Source organism: Muscardinus avellanarius, assembly GCF_963383645.1.
Source record: "Muscardinus avellanarius genome assembly, chromosome: 2".
Classification (NCBI taxonomy): Eukaryota; Metazoa; Chordata; class Mammalia; order Rodentia; family Gliridae; genus Muscardinus; species Muscardinus avellanarius.
Window position 1 is genome coordinate 120368686 of NC_137787.1, and position 18595 is coordinate 120387280.

The 18595-nt window shown below is 42.2% G+C and overlaps 1 protein-coding gene across 2 annotated transcripts in view; it reads right to left on the minus strand.

The window, feature by feature from the left end:
- ZDHHC20 (zDHHC palmitoyltransferase 20) overlaps positions 1 to 18595 on the minus strand; it is a gene marked incomplete at both ends in the record, with an annotated part of 72241 nt that overhangs the window by 6619 nt on the left and 47027 nt on the right. The window contains 5 exons of one of the 2 annotated variants that reach the window (XM_080690204.1): positions 1471 to 1597; positions 4978 to 5110; positions 5852 to 5887; positions 13815 to 13935; positions 16053 to 16085. In XM_080690204.1, the coding sequence (XP_080546330.1) occupies positions 1471 to 1597; positions 4978 to 5110; positions 5852 to 5887; positions 13815 to 13935; positions 16053 to 16085 (450 nt within the window). The remainder of the gene's footprint in view (positions 1 to 1470; positions 1598 to 4977; positions 5111 to 5851; positions 5888 to 13814; positions 13936 to 16052; positions 16086 to 18595) is intronic. The other variant, XM_080690205.1, reaches the window with a different exon arrangement.

The following is an 18595-nucleotide window of genomic DNA, read 5'->3' on the forward strand; positions in this document are numbered from 1 at the left end:
GTACTGGGAACAGAACCCAGAGGTCTTCTACCTCCGAGCTACACCTCTAGACCTATTTTATATTTAATTTGGAAATAGGGTCTCACTAAGTTGCTAAGAACCTCACTAAGCTGCTGAAGCTGGCTTTGAACTTGTGATCCTCCTGTCTCAGCCTCCCAACTACTGGGATTACAAGCATGTGCCACCATGCCCTGCTCCTAGGTCTATTTAAAAATTTTTAATTTTAAAACAGAGTCTTGCTAGGTTGATAAGAATCTCACTACTTAGCCAGGCATGGTGGCGCACGCTTGTAATCCCCGCGCTTGGAAGGCTGAGACAGGAGGATCGCGCAGGTTCGAAGCCAGCCTCAGCTACTTAGTGAGGCGCTCAGCAACTTAGTGAGACCCTGCTTCCAAATAAAATATAAAATAGGTCTGGGACCATAGCCCAGAGGTAGAAAGCCTCTGGGTTCCACCCCCAGTGCCACCAAAAAAAAAAAAAAAAGAATCTCACTACTTGCTGAGGCTATCCTCAAACCTATAGCCATCCCGTCTCAGCCTCCCACATTCTGAGATTACAGGAGCATGGCCACCATCTCCAACTCTGGGTAATGTTTTGAAACACTAGGAAGATAGCAATGAGCAAGAGAAGAAAATGCTTTCAAGAAGCTAGTGGTCTAAAAAACAAAAACCGCATAACTACATCTTTTCACATTCTTTGTGGTACTGGGGATTGAACCCAGGGGCATTCTTACCTTTGATCTACACCCTCAATCCTTTTATTTTAAAATTGTCTAGCTACCCAGGCATGGTGGCACATGCTTGTAATCCCAGCACTTGGGAGGCTGACACAGGAGGATTACTTGGGAGGCTGAGACAGGAGGATTGTGCAGGTTCAAAGCCAGCCTCAGTTACTTAGTGAGACCCTGTTTCTACCCCTAGTACCGGAAAAACAAACAAACAAAACAGTGAGACCCTCTTTCAAAAAGAATAAAAAATAGGGTTTGGGCTAGAGCTCAGATATAGAATGCCTCTGGGTTCCATCCCTAGTATCGCCAAAAAAAATGAAAAAAAAAAAAAAAAAAAAAAGAGTTGGTTGTGGTGCATGCTTGTAACCCCAGTGCTTGGGAGGCTGATACAGAAGGATCCCTGGCTCAAGGTCAGTCTTAGCTACTCAGTGAGGCCCTCTGCAACTTAGTGAGACCCCATTTCAAAATAAAGAATAAAAAATTAAAAAATTAGGCTGGGGGTGTAGTTCGGAGGTAAAATGTCCGTAGGTTCAACCCAGAGTACCACAAAATAATTAAACAAACAAACAAACAAACAAACAAACAAACAAACAGGACATTTTATTCGTGCTCAGGATACTTTGAGTTTTTATCTTAATACTTATATGAAAGTGTCACTTTGTCTATATTCTCTGATAATTTTAAGAAATTTACCCAGAGATAGAGACTAACAGAGGCTCTGAGACCCCCAATGCACAAATTACCTGGAAAATACTGGAAGTAGCCAATATTTCTTTTCATCACCAAATATTTGTTTCCAATTTTTACTGTATCCAAGAGAGAAACCATTGCCATCTGGTCCATATGAAAATGTAGGCGCACGAAATGATTCTGTTAAAAAAAAATATGTTAATATATGTAATTTATTTAAAAATTATAAAAGGATGTTCTTGGTTATGTCTTTGACATAAAAACTATATTTATAATAATATAAAATAAATATTTGGCTACGCATGGTGGTGCATACCTCTAATAATACTGGGAGGCTCAGACAGGGGGATGGGAAGTTTGCAGCCAGCCTCTGCAACTTAGTAAGACCCTGTTTCTTTTTCGTCTCTTTTTTTTTTTTTTTTTTTTTTTTTTGTGGTACTGGGAATGGAACCCAGATTCTACCTTCAGGCTATACCCCTGGCTCTGCTTTATTTTTGTTTGGAAATAGGATCTTGCTAGGTTGATGAGAGTCTCACTACTTGCTGAGACGATCCTTGAACTTGCGATCCTCCTGACCCAGCCTCCTCCCAAGTACTGGGATTACAAGCATGCGCCACCATGCCTGGGAAGACTGTTTCAACATAAAAACTAAGCCAGGCATGGTGGCGCATGCTTGTAATCACAGCATTTGGGAGGCTGAGACAGGAGGATCGCGGTTTGTGGCCAGCCTCTTTTATGTAGTGAGGCCCTCCACAACTTAGTTAGACCTGTTTCAAAATAAAGAATTAAAAAAAAAAAAAAAATAGGCCCGGGGAGGGAGTAGCTTGGAGGTACAATGCACCTGGGTTCCATCCCCAGTACTGCCAAAAAAATAAATGAATAAATAATAAAAATTTTAAAATAAATACCTGCCGGGGGTGGTGGTGCACGCTTGTAATCCCCGTGCCTGGGAGACAGGGACAGGAGGATCACGGAGGTTCAAAGCCAGCCATGATGTCTTTTTTTTTTTTTTTTTTTTTGGGTGGTACTGGGGTTCCTGGAAGCCCTTCTATCTCCGGACTACACTCCCAGACCTATTTTTACATTTTTATTTGGAAACAGGGTCTCCTAAGCCAGCGCGCACGGCTGGCTTCAAACCTGCGCGATCCTCCTGTCTCTGCCTCCCAAGCGCGGGGATTACAAGCGTGCGCCACCACGCCCGGCCTTTAAAAGGGTCTCACTTAGTTGCTGAAGGTCTTCGCTGGCCTCGATCCTCCTGTCTCAGCCTCCCAAGCGCTAGGATTACAGGCGTGCGCCACCACGCCAAGCCGGCCATGCGCTGTCTTAAGAGATCCTGTTTCCAAATAAAAAAGTATAAAAATAGGTCTGGGAGTGTAACCCAGAGGTAGAAGGGTTTCTAGGAACCCCAGTACCACCCCCCCAAAAAAATAAATAAAAATAAATAAAATAGGAACTGGGCATGGTGGCAGACGCTGCTGCTGCTGCTGCTGCTGCTGCTGCTGCTGCTGCTGCTGCTGCTTCTTCTTCTTCTTCTTTTTTTTTTTTTTTGGTGGTACTGGGGGTGGAACCCAGGGGCTTTTCTGCCTCTGGTTTTTATACCTCCAGACCTATTTTATACTTTATTTGGAAACAGGGTCTCACTATATTGCTAAGAGCCTCACTAAATAGCTGAGGCTGGTTCGAACCTGTGTGATCCTCCTGTCTCAGCCTCCCAAGCGCGGGGATTACAAGTGTGTGCCACCATGCCTGGCTGGTGCACACTTCTAATCCCAACATTTGAGAGGCTGAGACAGGAGGATCACGGTTCGAGGACAGCCTCAGCTACTTAGTGAGGATCTTTGTAATTCAGTGAGATCCTGTTTCAAAATAAAGAATAAAAAATAGGGTGAGGGTGTAGCTTAGAAGTAGAATGCCCCTGGATTCCATCCCCAGTACTGTAAAGAAAAAAAAAAAGATTTAAAAATTAGGACTGGGGATGTAGCTAGAAGGTAGAATGTCCCTGGATTCAATACCTAGTACTGAAAGAACAAAATTTTTTTTTTAGCCAGGCGTGGTGGCACATGCTTGTAATCCCCGCGCTTGAGAGGCTGAGACAGGAGGATCGCACAGGTTCGAAGCCAGCCTAAGCTACTTAGTGAGGCTCTGTCTCCAAAATATAGTATAAAATAGGTCTGGGAGTATAGCCTGGAGGTAGAAAGCCTCTGGGTTCCACCCCCAGTACCACCAAAAAAAAAAAAAAAAAACTTTTTAAACTGGGCACGGTAGCACCCACGTGTAATCCCAGTACTTGGGAGGCTGAGATAGGAGGAACACAGGTTTTTTTATTTTGGTGGTACTGGGGTTCCTGGAAACCATTCTAGCGCTGGGCTACACTCCCAGACCTATTATATTTTTATTTGGAAACAGGGTCTCTTAAGCCAGCAAGGCTGGCTTCGAACCTAGGCGATCTCCTGTCTCCGCCTCCCAAGTGCGGGGATTACAAGCGTGCGCCACCACTCCCGTCTGGAACACAGGTTTTTAATAAGAAACACCCATCTCTCAAATACCTAAAGGGCTGGGTGGGAACTGAGACAAATGAGTGTTCATGCCCTACTGCAGGCTCCCACTGGTGCTCACCAGCTGGGGAAACAGGGTCACCGCTAACAGACACCTGGTGCATTTTGTAAAGAATTCTGGCTGCCTATGTGGAGCCTCCCTGTTAGCTGTGTGTGAGGTTTTAAAGCTAGGCTTTGCATGCACACAGGCTGGCTTTTTGTCATTTCTGATTAAAGATAAGTAGGTGGCAGGACATTCTGTAAAGAGGAAAACGCAAGAAAATGTATTTATCTTTTTTTTGTGTGTGTGTGTGGTACTAAGGTTGGAACCCAGGGGCTTTCTACCCCCGGGCTATACTCCCAGACGTATATTATACTTTATTTGGAAACAGGGTCTCACTAAATTGCTGATAGCCTCACTAAGTAGCTGAGGCTGGCTTCAAACCTGAGCAATCCTCCTGTCTCAGCCTCCCAAGTGTTGGGATTACAAGCATGTGCCACCTTCACAGGGCAAAGGTAAGACCCTGTTAGTAATACAGTTTCAAAATGGAGAATAAAAAATAGGGCTGGGAGTATAGTTTGGAGGTAGAATGTCCCTGGGTTTCAACCAGTACAAAAAAAGAAAAAGTAAAACAAACCTTACTTTTATATATGATACATTACTGAAATTACATTTAAAAGTCAATCTTACTTTGTTAATGCCCTTCAACCTAATAAACCTCTGCATATACACTCTGTCTGTTAATTATTTTGGAGTGTGCTGGGGATGGAACTCAGGGGCATTCTACCTCTGATGTACAACCCAGCCCTATTTTTTATTCTTTATTTTGAAACAGGGTCTCACTGGGTTGCAAAGGGCCTAAGTAGCTGAGGCTGGCCATGAGCTGTGATCCTCTGTTCTCAGCCTCCCCAATGCTGGGTTTACAAGCATGCGCCACCATGCCTGACCTGTCTGTTAATAGAGAATTATTTGACACTGTCCGGTCACCTGACTACTATCCTTCTCTAGGTGTCATGTTCATGTACCTATTGTTGTTCTGTTCTTCCCAACGAGCCAGCAGTGGTAGCTGAACAGTGACAGGACACTGATGAAGAACATCGCAGACACAAAGAACAGAAAAAGAACGTGGAATTTTGCCCGTGTATCTGTCAGTTCATTCTGAGGAAAGAAAAATAAAGTTAAGGTTGATAATAGTAAGTCTGTAAAATTTAACTTATAACTTAGTTCTACTTATAGGTTGTTGAATCCGCTAAAAAAAAAAAAAAACTTAACAGATATGAGGAATAACAAAAAGGTAATATATACCAAAGCAACAATTGCAAACACAAAGAACTGGCATTAGCAAAGCAGGTTGCTTACATAGGTCAGAGTCTTTGAAGAAACAACCCAAGCTAGTTATTATGTGGGATACGCCTGTGATCTCAGTACTTGGGAGGCTGAGACAGGAGGATCGCAGGTTCAAGGATAGTCTCAGCAAGTTAGCAAGACTGTTTAAAAAAAACCCAAAAACTAGGCTTGGAGTTGTAGCTCATAAGTAGAACACTTGTGGGTTCAACCTCTAGTAATTAACACACACACATACCCTGCTCTTAAACATTTTACCAATTTTAGGCATACCACCTACTCCTCCATATCAAGAGAGACCCCTTGACTCCCATGGCTCTTTTGCCTGGCATCTATCTGTCTGTCTGTCTGTGCCAGAACACTGGAGCACTGAACAGCAGAGTTCAGTGCTCTTACACTCCCTTTTTTCTTTTCCCCCAGAGTAACCACCACCTTTTAAGCACATGAAGCCATTCTTCTAACTCACAATGTCATGAAGCACATTTTTATGATGCACATTCAGTATAAATGTCACAAGAAAGATCACAAGAAGGTCATGGCAGTGAAGTGGTTTACCTTTGGACAATTCTCTGCAGATTTCCTGCGGCAAAGCTTGTGCAAACAGAGACAATATATTAAGAAACCAGGTTTTACACAAAATCATCATAACTCGAGATTCTATAAATCCTGAGTGTCATAAAGGGACACTACTAAGTAAGATGCTAATACAAGAGCCAGGGTGGTGGTGCATTCTTGCAATTCCAGTGTAATTCCAGTACTTGGAAGGCTGAGACAGGAGATTTGCAGGTTCCAAGCCAGCCTCAGCAAACTACAAGGCTCTCAGCAACCTAGTGAGACCCTGTTTCCAAATAAGAAATAAAATCAGGCTGCGGGGTGTTGCTTGGAGGTAGAATGCCCCTGGGTTCCACCCCTTGTCCATTCCACCCCCAGAAAGAAAACAGACAAGACTTGGCTACTCAGGTACATTTTAGGTGCCCTTTAAATATGCATGTTTCCACTTAGCAGATGAGATTTGTCTAGAAAGAGTAAAATCAAAATGCCTTAGAAAATATATTCCTATAAGTTCCTGACTGGCAGTTCTGTACACTATATTTGATGCCATCTCATTTCTGGGGTGGTAAAGCTTGGCCTCTGATTGTGGAGGCTAGGCTGCCTCCCAAACCTCTGCCATCTGGCACCATTCAGCTATCAGTGGCTCCTTCACAGCCAGACCACCGGGGCGGAAGCCACAGTCCTTCCCACTCCCAGGCTCCCCATTTGCCATACCCAGCTTCCTGGCTGCTGCCCAAATGTGCCAAGGACACCTGCCAGTGCCTCAGGCCTGACCACTCTCAGTGGGCCTCATCCCTTCAAGTCCCTGCTCAAACCTGCTCACTCACTCTATCTCTATGGGGTTTTTTTTTTTTTTTTTTTTTTTTTTGTTTTTTGGTGATACTAGAGATTAAAACCAGGGCATTCTACCTCTGAGCCCTTTTTACACCTCTAGCCCTTTTTATCTTTTTGTTACAAAGCAGGATCTTGATAGGCTGCTGAGTCTCCCAGAACTGCTGAGGTTGGCTTTGAACCTGCAATTCTCCTGTCTCAGCCTCCAAAGTACTGGGATTATAGGTATGCACCACATGTTCAGCTTGTCCACTCTTTAAGACGCACTCTGCCAGCTGGGCATGGTGACGCACACTTGTAATTCTAGTACTCGGGAGGATGAAACAGGAGGATCCCAGGTTTGAGGTTGCCTCATCAATTTATCAAGACCTTCTTTTAAATGAAACTAATTTTAAAAAGGGTTAGGGGGTGTAGCTGAGGTAGAATACTCCTCAGAGGTTCAATCCCCAGTACCCCCAGAAAGTACTAAAACAGGTGAATATTTGTATAAACATAAACAGATGAAAACAGCTGTTTAAAAAATGCAAAACTAGCCATGTGTGTTGGCTCACACTTGTAATTCCAGCATTTGGGAGGCTAAGAAAGGAGGATTGTGGTTTGAGGACAGCCACAGCCTCAACTACTTAGTGAAACCCTCTGCAACTCAGTGAGACCCTGTATAAAAAAAAAAAAAAAAGAATAAAAAATAGGGCTGAGGGTGTAGCTCAGAGGTAGAATGCCCCTGGGCTTCATCTTCCATACTGCAAGAAAAAAAGAAAAAAAAAGAAAAGCAAAACTTTAGCCAGGTGTGCTGATGCATGCCTGTAATTCCAATACCTGGGAGGCTGAGATAGAAAGATCACAGATTAGAGGACAGCATCAGCAACTTTAATGAAGCTCTTATCAATTTAGTGAGGCCCTGTTCCAAAATAAAAAATAAAAGCCAAGGCTAGAGGTACAGCCCAGAAGTAGAATGTCCCTGGGTTCCATCCTAATACCACACACACACACACACATACACACACACAACAGCAAAACATTAATTTGACAAAAATAATATAAGAAAGCCGGTCATGGTGGCGCACACTTGTAATCTCAGCATTTGGGAGGCTGAGAGAGGAGGATCGCAATTCACAGATGGCCTCAGCTACTTAGTGAAGCCCTTTGCAACTCAGTGAGACACTGTTTCAAAATAAAAGAATAAAAAATAGGGTTAGGGGTGTAGCTTGGCGGTAGAATGCCACTGGGTTCCATCCCCACTATTGCAAAAAGGAAAAAAAAAATCTGGCATACCTGGAAGGTCTGCCTGACATACTGTGGACGAGTCCTTTGTGAGCACTGCAAATACCTTCTCCCATTGTGGCTTGCCTTTTTACACTGAGGTGCTTTTTTATAAAAAAATCAAGCCAGGTGTGGTGGTGCTTATTTGTTATCCCAGTACTTGAGAGGCTGAGACAGGAGGACAGCAGGTTTTAGAACAGCCTCAGCAACTGAGTGAGACCTTGTTTCAAAATAAGAAGTAAAAAGGGCTGGGGTCTTGGAAGTAAAATGCCCTTAATCCTTAGTACCCCCTACAACACATAAATATTTATGGCTATGCTGACCAGGCTGGCCTCAAACTTTAGGGTTCAACAGATTCTCTTGCCTCAGACTCCGAAGTAGCTGGGACTACATTTGTAAGGTGGCGCCTAAAAGAAATTCTTTTATTTTAATGAAGTCCAACTTACTGATCTTTTAGAGTTAGTGGTTATCATATTCCATTTATGAAATCCTAATACACACTTAGGTCAAGAATAAAAATTTATCTTTTTTATTTTGACCCTGTTTCAAATTAAAGGATAAAAAATAGAGCTGGGGGTGTACCCTGGAGGTAGAATGCCCCTGGGTTCAATCCAATACTGCAAAAAAAAAAAAAAGGCCTGGCTTCTCTCCAGACTTTAGAGAGGAAGGGATCGACCACCTCTAGTCTGAGTGTCCTCACTGTGACTGCTCCTTCGCTCAGCGATACTCACACAACACCGGCTGAGCTCCAGGTACTACAGCAACAACAACAGTGACAGTTCTCACCTGCATGGAGCCAGACTCTGGCAAAAAAAATAACCTGATTCTCTACAATTATAATGGAATACTAAAAAGTTGAAGATGACACTAATTTTCCTAGCCTGACAACTGACTGGTGTGTACAGATTTGGTCCAAGGAACTCAGCTAAACAACAAGTGCGGTGTGAGGAGCACACGAGGCTGACTGAGACAGGCAGTCTTGTGATGCCTTCATCCTGTCCAGTGTTTCCATGAACAGCACCGGAAGACGGGGACAGGGCCTCGGCAGTGTCAGTCAGTGCCAGGAGTGACTGAAGGACACACATCAGAGAGCCAAGAGTGGGCAGTCAAGGATGGACTGGGAGGCAAAGAGAGAAGGGATGAGCAGCATCAACAGACCTGGAGAGTTTATATGAAGGAGCAGACTTTCAATGTATTTGAAACAATGCTAACAAACTGCTAATATAAAACAAGTTTCCTATAGCGCTTCAAAGAGGCAGTTACTTTCCATACTTTTGGCAATCTTTTTCCCATTAAAGTATGTGTGTCCATATTAAAATGCCCAAACTTGCCAGGAGGGATGGCACATGCTTGTAATCCCCGCACTTGGGAGGCTGAGACAGGAGGATCACAAGTGTTCAAGGCCAGCCTCAGCTACTTAGTGAGGCTCTCAGCAACTTAGTGAGACCCTGTTTCCAAATAAAGTATAAATAGGTCTGAGAGTATAGCCTGAGGTAGAGAAGCCCCTGGTACCTGGTACTACAAAAAAAAAAAAAAAAAAGCTCATTAAAGCCAGGTGTGGTGGCACACACTTGTAATCCCAGTATTTGGGAGGCTGAGACAGGAGCATCAAGGATTTGCAGCTACCTCAGCTACTTAGTGAGGCTCTGTGCAACTTAGTGAGATCCTGTTTTAAAATAAAGAATAAAAAATCAGGCTGGGAGTGTAGCTTGGAGGTAGAGTGCCTCTGGGTTCAATCCCCAGTACCACCAAAAAAAGTTCAAACTATTATTTATTTTGATTTGATTACTATTCTACATGGCAAACACAATTCACTGGATCACTTGTATTTCTTGTGCCTTTTTCAATTCATAAAATAATGTCAAGGATCATTTCATATTTTCATAAACAGCTTCCTTGTTCTTTTTTCTTTTCTTTGTTTCTTGAAGAATTGGGGAATGGAACACAGGGGCATTCTACCTCCGAGTTATACCCCCAGCTCTATTTTTATTCTTTATTTTGAAACAGGATCTCATTGAGTTGCAGAAGGCCTCACTAAGTAGCTGAGGCTGTCCTCGAACTGCGATCCTCCTGTCTCAGCCTCCCAAATGCTGGGATTATAAGTGTGCACCATGCATTCCTATATAATATATATTACAGTTTAAATAGTCTCTGTCTATAAAATATTTTGTCTTCAATCCTTTGCTTTTTTTTTTTTAATGGTACTGGGGGTGGAACCCAGAGGCTTTCTACCTCTGGGCTATACTCCCAGACCTTTTTTTTTTTTTTTTTTTGAAACAGGGTCTCACTAAGTTTCTGAGAGCCTCACTAAGTAGCTGAGGCTGGCTTCAAACCCATGTGATCCTCCTGTCTCAGCCTCCCAAGCGCGGGGATTACAACCGTGCGCCACCACGCCCGGCTCCTTTGTTTTTTATTTTTATTTTTATTTTTTGCAGTACTTGGGATGGAACCCAGGGGCATCGTACCTCTGAGTGACACCCCAGCCCCATTTCTTTCTTTCTTTCTTTCTTTCTTTCTTTCTTTCTTTCTTTCTTTCTTTCTTTCTTTCTTTCTTTCTTTATTTATTTTTCTTCCCCTTCCTTCCTTCCTTCCTTCCTTCCTTCCTTCCTTCCCTTTCTTTTCCTTTTTAGTCTTTGTCTTGAAAGAGGGTCTCACTGAGTAGCTGAGGCTATCCACGAACTGTGATCCTCCTGTCTCAGTCCCCCAAATGCTGGAAGTACAAGTGTTAGCCACCACACCCCAGCTTGTGTTTGTTTGTTTGTTTGTTTTTTAAATAAAGTGCTAGTATTTGTATTCTCAAAAAAAAAAAAAAAAGCAGCTGGGTGTGGTGGCACATGCTTGTAATCCCAGCATTTGGGAGGCTGAGACAGGAGGATCACAGTTAGTGGCCAGCCTCAGCTACTTAGTGAGGCCCTTTGCAACTCAGTGAGACCCTGTTTCAAAATAAAGAATAAAAAACAGGGCTGGGGTGTCACTCGGAGGTACAATGCCCCTGGGTTTGTTCCATCCCCACTACCACAAAACAAAACAAAACAAAAACACAAGAGATTGACATAAATGCACAAGTGTCTCAGGGCTTCCATTTTAGATCAGTTAAGAACCTGCAAAAGTTTGCTCCCCAAAGCTAATGCGTTACTGCTCTCAATAAGGAAAATGAATTCTATAAATTAACATGGAAGCTGGGGGTGGTGGAGCACGCTTGTAATCCCAGCACTTGAGAGGTTGAGACAGGAAGATACACGCTCTCGTATAGCTTCAGATACTTAGTGAGGTCCTCCGAAACTTGGTGAAACCCTTTTCCAAAATAAAGAATAAAAAAGCCGGGCGTGGTGGCGCACGCTTGTAATCCCTGCGCTTGGGAGGCTGAGACAGGAGGATCATGCAAGTTTGAAGCCAGCCTCAGCTACTTAGTGAGGCTCTCAGCAACCTAGTGAGACCCTGTTTCCAAATAAAGTACAAAAAAAATAGGTCTGAGAGTATAGCCCGGAGGTAGAAAGCCTCTGGGTTCCAGCCCTGGTACCACCAAAAAAAAAAAAAGAATAAAAAATAGGGCTGGGGGTATATCTCAGAGGTAGATGCCCCTATGTTCAATTCCCAGCACCACAAAAATAAATAAATAAATAAATAAATAAATAAATAAATAAATAAATAAATAAAATGAAATGCTAAAAACTATGTATTTATTTATTTTAGGTACTGGGGATAAAAACCAGAGGCACTCTACCTCAAGCTATAACCCAACCTGATTTTTAATTCTTTAATTTGAAATGTTGCGGAGGGCCTCACTAAGTAGCTGAGGCCGTCTGCAAACCATGATATGCTCCTGTGTCAGCCTCCCAAATGCGGGGATTACAAGCATGCGCCACCATGCCCAGTTTGTTTATAGTATTTCAAATTTCACTATTTACATAAAAAAGAACTAGAGAGACCAATAGCCAAGTTTCAAAAACTAAAGATTCTTGGATGTAATCAACTTTATCAATGTTTGTCCAAGTCTGTTTAATATACACACAAGGAAAATTCACTCTCTATTTTTTTTGTTTGTTTGTTTTTTGCGGGTCTGGGGATGGAACCCAGAGGAATTTGACCAAACTACACATCCTGCCCAATTTTTTATTCTTTATTTTGAAGCAGGTCTCACTGAGTTGCGGAGGGCCTCACTACATAGCTGAGTCGGCGAACCACGCTCCTCAGGTCTCAGCCTCCCAAATGCTGGGATTACAAGCCTGCGCCACCACGCCCGGCTCACTCTCTAATTTTTAAAATAGCAAGTAACGAGTAGATGTAGCTGATATGGTGGGAAAGAGAATTTGTAAAGTTTTTTTCTTCAGCAACTTTCACTTCAGAATACTGGAAACACCACCACTTCTCCCCATGCTCCCTTAAGCCTGATACTACATAGGAAATTGTGTTCTCAAAAACACTAATGTTTGGTCACTATATTCCTTGTTTCCATCAGATTTCTGGATCCCATTAGTATTATAAATCTCAGAATTTCTATTTTTAGTAAATGCTATACAGAAGACAATCATTTGCCTTTTTTCCCTCCCTCCCCCTCCCTCTTTCTTTCTTTCTTTGTTTCTTTCTTTGTTTCTTTTTCTTTCTTGTAGTACTAGGATGGAACCCAGAGGCCTTCTACCTCTGGGCTACACTCCCAGACCTACTTTATATTTTGTTTGGAAACAGGGTCTCACTAAGTTGCTGAGAGCCTCACTAATTAGCTGAGGCTGATTCTGAACCTGTGTGATCCTCCTGTCTCAGCCTCCCAAGTATTGGGATTACAAGCATGTGCCACCACACCCGGCTTGCCAGTTTTTCAAAATGCATAAAGACCCAAACAGGAAAGATTAGTGGATATCTGGGGAGGAGGACATCACTTTTATCAGAAAAGTGCAGTAGGCCTCATCAAATCAAAGAAAAGCAATTACTTCCTTATAACTAATATATCAGTCCTACATGTCAGTACTTGGGAGGTTGAAACAGGAGGATCCCAGGTTCAGAATCAGCCTCAGCAATTTAGAAGACCCTCAGAAACTCAATGAGACCCTGTTTCTAAATTTAAAAAAAAAGGGCTTTGGGTATAATTTTGGAGGTAGAATGCCCCTGGGTTCAATCCCTAGTACCAAACAAAAACAAAAACAAAAGCCTAAAGAAGAAAAACAAAACAACAGTAAAAACTGGTATGTCTTTTATTAGAGTGTGGTTGAATATAAATTGGATTACTAAGAGAGCCACTATATCACTGGACATGGTGGCACACACTTGTAATCCCAATATTTCCCAGTACATGAAAGGCTGAGACAGACAGATCGCAGGTTTGAGGATAACCTCAGCAAGTAGTGAGATTCTCATCAATCCAGAGAGGCCCTATTTCAAAATAAAATTAAATAAAATAAGGCTGGGGTATACCTTGGAGGTAAAATGCTCTGGGTTCAATCCCCAGTACCACAAAAAAAAAAAAAAAAAAAAAAAAAAGGAAAGAAAGAAAAGCACTACATTTGGTGCTTAGGAATAAATGTGTGAAAGTAAATTATAAGCTGAGCGTGGTGGTGCACACTTGTAATCCCAGCATTTGGGAGGCTGAGATGGGGGATCGTGGTTCATGGACAGCTTCAGCTACATAGTGAGGCCCTTTGTAACTCAGTGAGACTGTGTTTCAAAATAAAGAATAAAAAATAGGGCTGGGGTGTAGCTCAGAGGTAGAATGCCCCTGGGTTCCATCCCCAGTACTGAGAAAAAAAGAGGAAAGTAAATTATACTCTGTCCTCTGAACCACTATCAATTCTAATTAGAAAATTAAAATAAAGGATATCTACTTGTCATAAAGAATGCAGCCCCTTAAAAAGTCATGTTTTAAGATAGAAAAAAGACTTACCGTCCAAAACTTTATAAAGTATTCTAAAACTGTGGCAGCCACAAAAAGGCAATATAACAGAGAATACAACAGAAACAGCATGAAGAACTTGTAATTCGAGAATCCCACACAGTTATTCACCCTGGAAGAGTAAAGAAATCACAATGTAAAAACAAGATAACCACAAAGTCACAGGAAGAGAAACATTCTAGAATGATAGTGGCCAAGGCGGGAGGGACATAGGGGTGATTGGTGAGCACAGAGTTGAAGTTTTCTATGATATCAAAGTTCTGGAGATTGTGCAACAGCGTAAGTATAAAGACTACGAAAGCCAGGCCTGGTGGTACGTCTGTAATCCCAGGATTTGGGAGGCTGAGAAAGGAGGATTGCTGGTTTGCAGCCAGCGTCAGCAATTTAGTGAGACCCTGTTTCAAAACAAAAAATTAAATAGGTCTGAGGGTGTAGAATGCCCCTGGGTTCAATCTCCTCCCCCCCCAAAAAAAAAACCAGGAAGCAGGCTACCAAAGCTGTATGTAATACCAGTACTTGAGAGGCTGAGATAAGAGGATCACAGGTTCAAGGATAGCCTCTGTAAGTGGTGAGACTCTCATCAACATAGCAAGACACTGTTTCAAAATAAAAATAAAATAGGGCTGAGGCTATAGCTCTGAGGTAGCTTCAATTCCCAGTACCATAAAAAATAAATTAATTTTTTAAAAATGCTACCAACCAGCCAGGTGTGGTGGCTCACGCTTGTAATCCCAGCACTTGGGATTGGAGACAGGAGGATCGCGCAGGTTCAAAGCCAGCCTCGGCTACTTAGTGAGGCTCTCAGCAGCTTAGTGAGACCCTGTTTCCAAATAAAAGTATAAAATAGGTCTGGGAGTATAGCCCGGAGGTAGAAAAGTGCCTGGGTTCCACCCCAGTACCACCAAAAAAAAAAAAAAAAAAAAAAGGAAAAAAAAAGCAACTAAAATGGCTAAGATGGCAACTGTTATGTAATGTGTTTTTGTAGTAAAAGATAAATCAGAAAACTAATCATTATGACTGGGAAGTGGGAAGCAGTATCTTCACTCTCAATATATGTTTTTAAAGGGCTTATTTTTTTTGTCTTTTTGAAACCAGGGATCGAGGCCACACCTGCAAAGCAGACACTTTGCCACTGAGCTACATTCCAGCCCCAATATGTTTTTAATAAATTCTAAAAGAAATTGGTAATTCCAATGTTAATTCTTTTTTTTTTTTTCTTTTTCTTTGCCGGTCTGGGAATGGAACCCAGGGGCATTCAACCTCCGAGCTACACCCTCTGCCCTATTTTTATTTTGAAACTGGGTCTAAGTTGTAGAGGGCCTCCCTAAGTAGCTGAGGCTGTCCGCAAACCGCGATCCTCCAGTCTCAGCCTCTCAAATTCTGGAATTACAAGCGTGCGCCACCATGCCCGGCTTTATTTTTATTTTAAAACAGAGTCTCACGCAGGCATGATGGCCCACACTTGTAATCCCAGTACTTGGGAGGCTGACACAGCAAGACTGCAGGTTTGTGGCCAGCCTCAACTACCTATGAGACCTTCTACAACTTGGTGAGACCCTACTTCAAAATAAAGAATAAAAAATAGGCTGGGGTGTAGCTTAGAGGTAAAATGCCTCAGGTTTAATTCCCAGTACCACAAAACAAACAAAGTCTTACCAAGTTGTTCAGAGTCTCCTTAAATAGCAAAGGTTGGCCTTCATCACCATACCCACCAGAAGTGTGTGTGTGTGTGTGTGTGTGTGTGTGTGTGTGTATGTGTGTGGCACTAGAGACTGAACCCAGGGGCATTCTACCTCTGAGCTACGCTCCCAACCCTATTTTATTCTTGAAACAGGGTCTCACTAAGTTGCGCAGGGCCTCAGTAGCTGTGGCTGGCCGCAAACCTGCAATCCTCTGGTCAAATGTCTCTCATGCACTGGAATTACAAGTATGTGCCACCATGCCTGGCCAGAAGTTATTTTTAAAGGAAAATATTTAATATAAATATATATTTTTATAAATAGATCAATGTTAATACCGAGGAGTAATTAAGCTGACCTTCAGAATGTAGGAATACTGGAGCTAGGTATACCTCAGTGCTGAAGCACATGTTTGGTATGTAGAGACCCAGGGTTTAGCCCCAGGACACACCACCCCTCATGTTAGGAACACGGGATTATATCACTCTAAATTCTTTCCTTCCCAACTCTCCTCCCCCTCGTGCTATTTTCTTGATTTCTTTATACATACCAAGGACAGTGATGATCCATCTTAAGAATACATCTAAAAAACAAACACAAAAAATTATTCAGAAAAATCCCCTAATTTCTCATAATTTCTTTTATTTGACTTAAAGTCACATCTTAGAGATCCAATGCAGAAACATTAGGGTAGAGATAATTCTTGTGTGTTCAAAGTACTTTCCTAGGTACAGTCCTAAGTCTTTACACTACAAAATCAGCTGAGAATGTCCAGTTGTATCACTTCACAGCAAATGATATTTTAATATTCAGATCTAAGGACAACACTTGTTACGTTACAAACACCCTGATTAAACATTAGCAGAAGAAGATAAATGAAAACAAGATGTGGATGATTCCTAGGCTGTTGTATTTCTCGTGGTACTGGGACTTGACTCAGAGCATTCTACCTCTAAGCTACACCCTCAGCTGAGTCTCCCTAAATTGTCGAAGCTGGTCTCAAACCTAAAGTCCTTCTGTCTCAGACTCTCAAATATTGTGACACAGGGGCAAACCATTACACCCAGCTCTTATGCTGTTTTAAACATGTACAGGTCATAAAAATAAAACTTCAGAAAATAACAAAACATATGAGTTTAGAGATTAGTCATTTTTTCACATACCACTATACCCAGCCTCTATGTTATTATTTGTGGTACTGGGGATTGAACCCAGGAGTATTCTATTTCAAAGCCACACCCCAATCCTTTATATTTTTTATTTTGAAACAGGGTCTCCCTAGGTTGATGAGTGTCAATACTTACTGAGGCTGTCCTTGAACATGCAATTCTCCTGTCTTAGTCTCCTAAATACTAGCATTACGGGCATGTACCACCACACCAAGCTCCTACATTGTTTTATTTTTATGTGTTTTTTGGCAGTACTGGACATGGAAACCAGGGGCATTCTACCTCCAAGCTACACCCCCAGCCCTATTTTTTATTCATTTTGAAACCATACCTGGCTCCTGTGTTTTTTTTTGTTTTATTTTTTGGTAGTACCGGGGTTCCTGGAAACCCTTCTACCTCCGGTCTACACTCCCAGACCTATTTTTTATATATTTTTTTAATTTGGAAACAAAGCCGGGCATGGTGGGGCAGGCTTGTAATCCTAGCATTCAGGAGGCTGAGACCTGAGGATCATGGTTCGCGGACAGCCTCAGCTACTTAGTGAGGCCCTCCGCAACTCAGTGAGACCCTGTTTCAAAATAAAGAATAAAAATAGGGCAGGGGGTGTAGTTTGGAGGTCAAATGCCCCTGGGTTCCATCCACAGACCCACAAAAAATTTAATTAATTAAATAAATAAATAAATAAATAAATAAATTTGGAAACAGGGCCTCTTAAGCCAGTGCGGCTGGCTTCGAACCTGCGCGTGATCCTCCCGTCTCCAACTCCCAAGCACGGGGATTACAAGCATGTGCTATCATGCCCTGTTTTTAAACATATACACATCATAAAAATTAAACCTTAGAAGAGCCGGGCATGATGGCACATGCTTATAATCCCAGCATTTGGGAGGCTGAGACAGGAGGGTTGTGGTTTGAGGACAGCCTCAGTCAGTGAGACCGTTTCATAGTAAAGAAGAAAAAAAAAAATAGGGCTGAGGTTGTAGCTTGGAGGTAGAATGACCCTGGGTTCCAGTGCCACACACACACAAATTCTACAGATGGTAACTGAAAACAATTATAAAGTTACTTCAATGTTTTATTAGGCTTCATTTATTTATTTTTGTGGTACTGGGGGTGGAACCCAGGGGCTTTTCTACCTCCAGTCTACACTCCTAGAACTGTTCTATACTTTATTTGGAAACAGGGTTTCATTAAGTTGCTGAGAGCCTCACTAAGTAGGCGAGGCTGGCTTCAAACCTGTGTGATCCTCCTGTCTCAGCCTCTAGAGCTCTGGGATTATTAATATCAATATCAATAAAGAAAACTATCAGCATAATCCTAATCCAGGAAATGAAGTTCTCTTTCCTTTTTTTTTTTTTTTTTTTTTGAAGCCCTTCTACCTCTGGGCTATACTCCTAGACCTATTTTTTTAATATTTTTTATTTGGAAACAGGGTCTCTTAAACCAGCAAGGCTGGCTCCGAACCAGTGCAATCCTCCTGTCTCCGCCTCCCAAGAGCGGGGATTACAAGCGTGCACCACCACGCCCGGCTGAAGTTCTCTTTCTTAAGAGGGTTATTAGTATTTCCTCATCAGCACTACATGAAGCACAAGCATAGAAAACATAGTTAAAAAAAGAAAATTCTATCAGGTAGAATTTATCAAAGATCATTTCAAAGTCTGGGATGGTGGCCTATGCTTGTAATCCCAGGATCCCAGGTTCTCAGCTACTTAGTTCACCAGCTACTTAGTGAGACCCTCTGCAACTTAGTAAGACCCTGTTTCAAAATAAAAAATAAGGTTGGGAGTGTAGCTGCAAGGAATAATGTTCCTGGGTTCAATCCCCAGTCTTGTCCCCCCAAAAATCACTTTGAGGTACACTCTAGTTTATATAAATATTTGTTGTTTTTGCAATACTAGAGATTGAATTTAGGGCCATTCTACCT